Source organism: Diuraphis noxia, unplaced genomic scaffold (assembly GCF_037042655.1).
Source record: "Diuraphis noxia isolate RWA-SAM2 unplaced genomic scaffold, SU_Dnox_SAM2 contig0004, whole genome shotgun sequence".
In the NCBI taxonomy this organism is placed as follows: domain Eukaryota; kingdom Metazoa; phylum Arthropoda; class Insecta; order Hemiptera; family Aphididae; genus Diuraphis; species Diuraphis noxia.
This window is the reverse complement of record NW_028301714.1, coordinates 9883215-9887930: the sequence shown is the minus strand read 5'-3', so window position 1 is coordinate 9887930 and position 4716 is coordinate 9883215. Positions and strand designations below refer to the sequence as shown.

Genomic DNA, 4716 nt, shown 5'->3' with positions numbered 1-4716 from the left:
TCATTATAAATTATATTATATTTTATTATAATTAGATTTAATGGTTTTATATATTGCTAAATTGAAATTCAAATAGTTAAATAAATTTAATATAATACACAATTTGAATAAAAACACGATATTCACTTACGGTCGTCATTTAAAAGCTACCATTAAACAATTAAGGAATTCATTTTTTTTAACGCTATAAGAATGATCGTCATATAAATGAACATTTAAAATATTTTAACGAAGAAACGTGGTTGTTTTTCAATTTTTTTTTTTTTATGTTAATTGTATTCATATCCTCAGTTCGCATGGGTTTTGACTAGTTTGTAAGTGATTCACTAATTTTATTGCAATGTTTTAAAATATGTTTTAGCTGATGGAGAAAAATTGGCAAGTAGCAATATTATTTTATATAATACTATATAGTACCATCTATTATAAATACTGGTTCCTATTCAAAGAGTATTAAATGATGTTCAAGATTCTGTGAAAGGAACAACATAGGAACGCTTACACTATGAGTGTTCAATTATAGGCCAAATAGTTAGTAAACTGTATTTATAATCTAATTTTGTATTTGAAATACTTGACGACAAGATGATTTTGTATTTAAAAAAAAAAAAAAAAATACAAAATATAGCCTAATTATAACATTTCTATTATAATATTTTCGCTTGGAGTATTCGCAACGAATTGTGTATTATTACATTTATTTAACTATTAATGCATTTAACTATTTTAATTTGAATTTAGCAATGTACAAAATCATTAAATCTAATTACAATAAAATATAGAATTATAATTTATAACGAAAATGATGTTTTCACATTTTGATAGCTGCAAAAAAGGGGCTAAATATAGGCAATATTGTATACGGACACAAAAAAATTTTCCTGCGAAGATCCATTCGTATGTTATATAATATGCGTTATCTCATAGTAATGTGATAATAATACAATATCGTGATAACGGTTGGAGTTTGAACCGTGATAGTGGCAACGGGCTAGTCAAAAACTTCGCGCGTCTGAAACTCCGAACATGTTACAATAATATTATATTGTAATATCTACGTCGAACCTTAGAATTCCGTCCGGCGGAACTGCTCGGTTCGGACCCGGTTTGCGTGTACCGTGTAGCAAATCTGGCGGCGTCGCGAGAATCGGGCACTTCCGGTCACCTGTCGTGGAATTTTCGAAGGACCGGCAACACGGTTACCTACGTTCGACAGACGTTTGCAAGCACCTGTTCAACACACGGTTCCTTGGTCGTCTGTCCCTCGGACATAGAGACATGTCGGCCCAGTGCACAAAGACGGCGTGGCTGTCGTCGAAACTCAAACAATTCGCGTTGGACGAGGAGATCTATTTAAATTACATCGAAAGTGTGTTGGACGGCGAAGAAGATCGATGTGAAAAGATCAGCGCACTGGAGGCGATTCTCGGAGAAGTGTTGGTAAGTACCTCCTCATATCATGGTTTCTCCGGCCTGTCAACTGGTTTGCGGTCTGCTGCAGTTTTTGGGTTTTGTGTTTTACAGAGTGCCTACAGTTGGTCTGTGACTGGGATCTCGACGTCATAATCGTATTTTTTGTCGTTATAAACCACTTCCTACATATTTTTAACTTTTAATCTCGATAATTCAAGTGTTTTAATGTCATTAGGTCAATAAAGAAAACAATGGTTTAGTTGGTCCAGTATCATACAACGTGTATTATGTCGAGTTACTCAGAACTCTCCTATGGTAGATTAAAATCATCTTTTTGAAATGCCAATGAAAGAATTCCATATTTTCAACCTAATTACCTACCTTAGTACCTATAGTTGTTAATTACATAAATATTATTAATTTCTTATCTATATAAAATTTATATTTTGGTAGACTGCACATTGGAATATAGCCCATATGCATTGTGACTTGTGGCGAAACAGAAATCTCTTTCTAAACGTGTATAAACATTTGAATCATACAAAATTTATGTTATTTTTACTATTCCACAGAGCGAGAACGAAGTGAAATCCCAATGTATGGAAATAATAGACATGTATGACACTCAAGATGACAGTGATGCTAATGAAATCAAAACACCCATAGAAGACACCGAAGAAACTTTAGTTAAAATGCTAGAAACAAACATAAGGACCGTTGTGACAGTTCCAAATAAAGCTAATAAACTAAATTCAGACGAGGAAGATTCTGATTTAGTTAAAATTAGAAAAAATATTTTAAGTCAATATGCACAGGTATGACATGATAAGAGTTTCTGATTTTTGGGTTTCACATATTATTACATAACAGTTGTAAACAATTTTTTTGACATAGTATATAGGATAATTTTTTTTTTAATATTTCAAAGATTAGTGAGTGTTAAGTGTCAAATTTTTAAATTTTTATATTTTTTAAGCCGTAAGAAAAGAAACTAGTGAAAGAGTACCTATATATTTTAAATTCGAAACATACATTTACAATTTTCTTTTATTATTTAAATTTTAATAAAATAATATTTTTTCTTTTATGATTAAGTGAATTTGTGTTCTTTTTTTATATTTATTATCGTTTTTTTCTTTATAATTATTTTTACATTTTTCAAGAATATGTGACAAATAGCAAATGTGTTTTATTTTTATAAAAAGAATATTAAAACATGTTTTGATTATTGATTAACTTTGTATACTCTTCTCATTTTTAAGAACTTATAAGTAGAATAATAGGTCAGAGAATATTAGTATCATCTTTCAGTTTTCTTTGATCTTTTGGTTAAAAATCTAGACTATCTTCATGACTTTGTTATCAACAATGAATTAATTGTAAAACTTATTGCATAAAATGTGTTTATATTAATTTGTTTGTTTTAGAAAGAAGCAAATTCAGAAGAAGAAGAATGTGACGATTTAGATATAGAACATAATACCAATGTTAGTTCTGTATTAGCTTTAAAAAAAGAACAGAGAGAAAGGGCTAAAGAACAAAGTATACGTAAAAAAGAAAAAGATAAAGAAGACAGGTATAATTTTGATTAATATTATATTATATTATATATGATTAAATAATCATGATAAAGATAAAAATGCTGGTAATCCTGCTAAGCACCTTTTTATAAAAATGTTTGAAAGAATAATTCTCGATAGTAATAGTATAGTACTATACTACTTTACATTCAATTAGGGTTTCACTTCTCTCAAATCTAGCCCAAACAAAATTCAAACATTTTAAAACAAAATCCTACTTTCAATTACTCTCACCTCTCCTTATATATCCAATTTTGCTCTACATTCTACAAATATAAAAATTGAAACTATTAACGAAAAAGCTAAAATGTACCTATAATGAACAATTTTTTTTATATACTTCCCTCTCATCCCAACCCCTTTATATCTGATTTAATTACTCGAACAATCGTTGAATATTTTCTACGGTGTTTAAAAATGAATTGGTGAAGAGACCTCCTTAATGATTAATGGTGATTACTACTAATGCATTACAATAGTTAATTATGCACATAATATTATTCACATTATAGATATTTACTAGTAAATTGTATGAACAAAAGGTAATGCTATTACTATAGATGACTTCTTCCCTCACTTTTTTTCATTGTGTTTTAGGACACAGATAGCATGTCTCTAAAAAAAATTGTTATCATCATTACAATCGACCATGTTATATAAAATCGCAATCACACTTTACAGAGAAAAACAAAAGCAATTGGCACAAGAAAAAAAAGACGCAAAGAAGAAAAAAGCTCAAAAAGTCGAAAGAAAGCGTTGAATATCTTCATGAACAAGAATCCTCTGCAGATTATAAAATATGTTATTTCTTTCAATGTAATTAGAATTTGGTCGACATCCAATAATTACAATAATTCTAATGCTTAAACATTTGTACTGTGTTTGATTAATTAAAACAATGTTGATTTTATACATTTTGTTTAATAACTGTTTTTTTTTTAAAAATTGTGAACGCCCAAGAGCTTTTTTTAATATAATGATTATGATGAGAGTTAATTAAGAGTTTATTGTATTTCTGTGGTAATTAATAATTATACTAACATAAAATATGTATTAATAAATTATAACTATTGTTGAAACTAGTTCCTTTATAGCAGTTGACATTTTTTATAATTACTTGCTGTGTCCAATTTGTTTCAAATTCATATCAATTGTTTGGTTAATATAATAAGAGGTCCTTTCAGCAGTATAGTGGGCTCAGACCAGCGTGTGAAAAGAGTGTGCACGGCAGTGGCAGATTCTTGTTACTCGGTAGACCTTCGTAGGTCGTAATCATGAGTTGAAAAATAGGAAAAAAAATTGTAGCACTTTGTAGGCAAACACAAGCCCTAGACTCTGGCATTTGCTAGGGTAAGTGGTCTCCGATCTCCTATGTGTTCTGTAACTACTATATTTTTTATAATTTTTAGTATGACGCTATATGTAGGCAAGCCTTGTAAAAACATTTCACCCTCAATGAATAAAAAATGGGATTACACAATTTGTGTTTTAATACTGGTAACCTAAGAGAAAATTAATAATTAATCCAATTAGATGCATTGCCCACATCCACACATATTCTATTTCATTAAAATTGAAGAGGTTAATTTCCATAATTTTTCGTTAATCTAATACTTAGTACATACTACTACATGTCAGGTTAGCTGTAATGAATAATAATGTTTTCTTGTTAATCAATAACCGTTGCCAAAGATTGAATTACGAGATTCAATGATCTTATTAT

General features: G+C 29.2%; 1 protein-coding gene across 2 annotated transcripts; it reads left to right on the top strand.

The window, feature by feature from the left end:
- The first annotated feature begins 975 nt into the window (after positions 1-975).
- On the top strand, positions 976-3905 carry LOC107171703 (coiled-coil domain-containing protein 43). 2 transcript variants are annotated; one of them, XM_089225854.1, is made up of 4 exons: positions 976-1440; positions 1986-2228; positions 2841-2989; positions 3591-3772. In XM_089225854.1, the coding sequence occupies exons 1-4, from the start codon at positions 1279-1281 to the stop codon at positions 3610-3612; spliced, it is 576 nt and encodes a 191-aa protein (XP_089081980.1). In that variant the 5' UTR covers positions 976-1278; the 3' UTR covers positions 3613-3772. The 2 variants fall into 2 exon arrangements, with proteins under 2 accessions (XP_089081980.1, XP_089081979.1); XM_089225853.1 differs by having other exon boundaries at positions 978-1440; positions 3675-3905.
- The last annotated feature ends 811 nt before the right edge of the window (positions 3906-4716 follow it).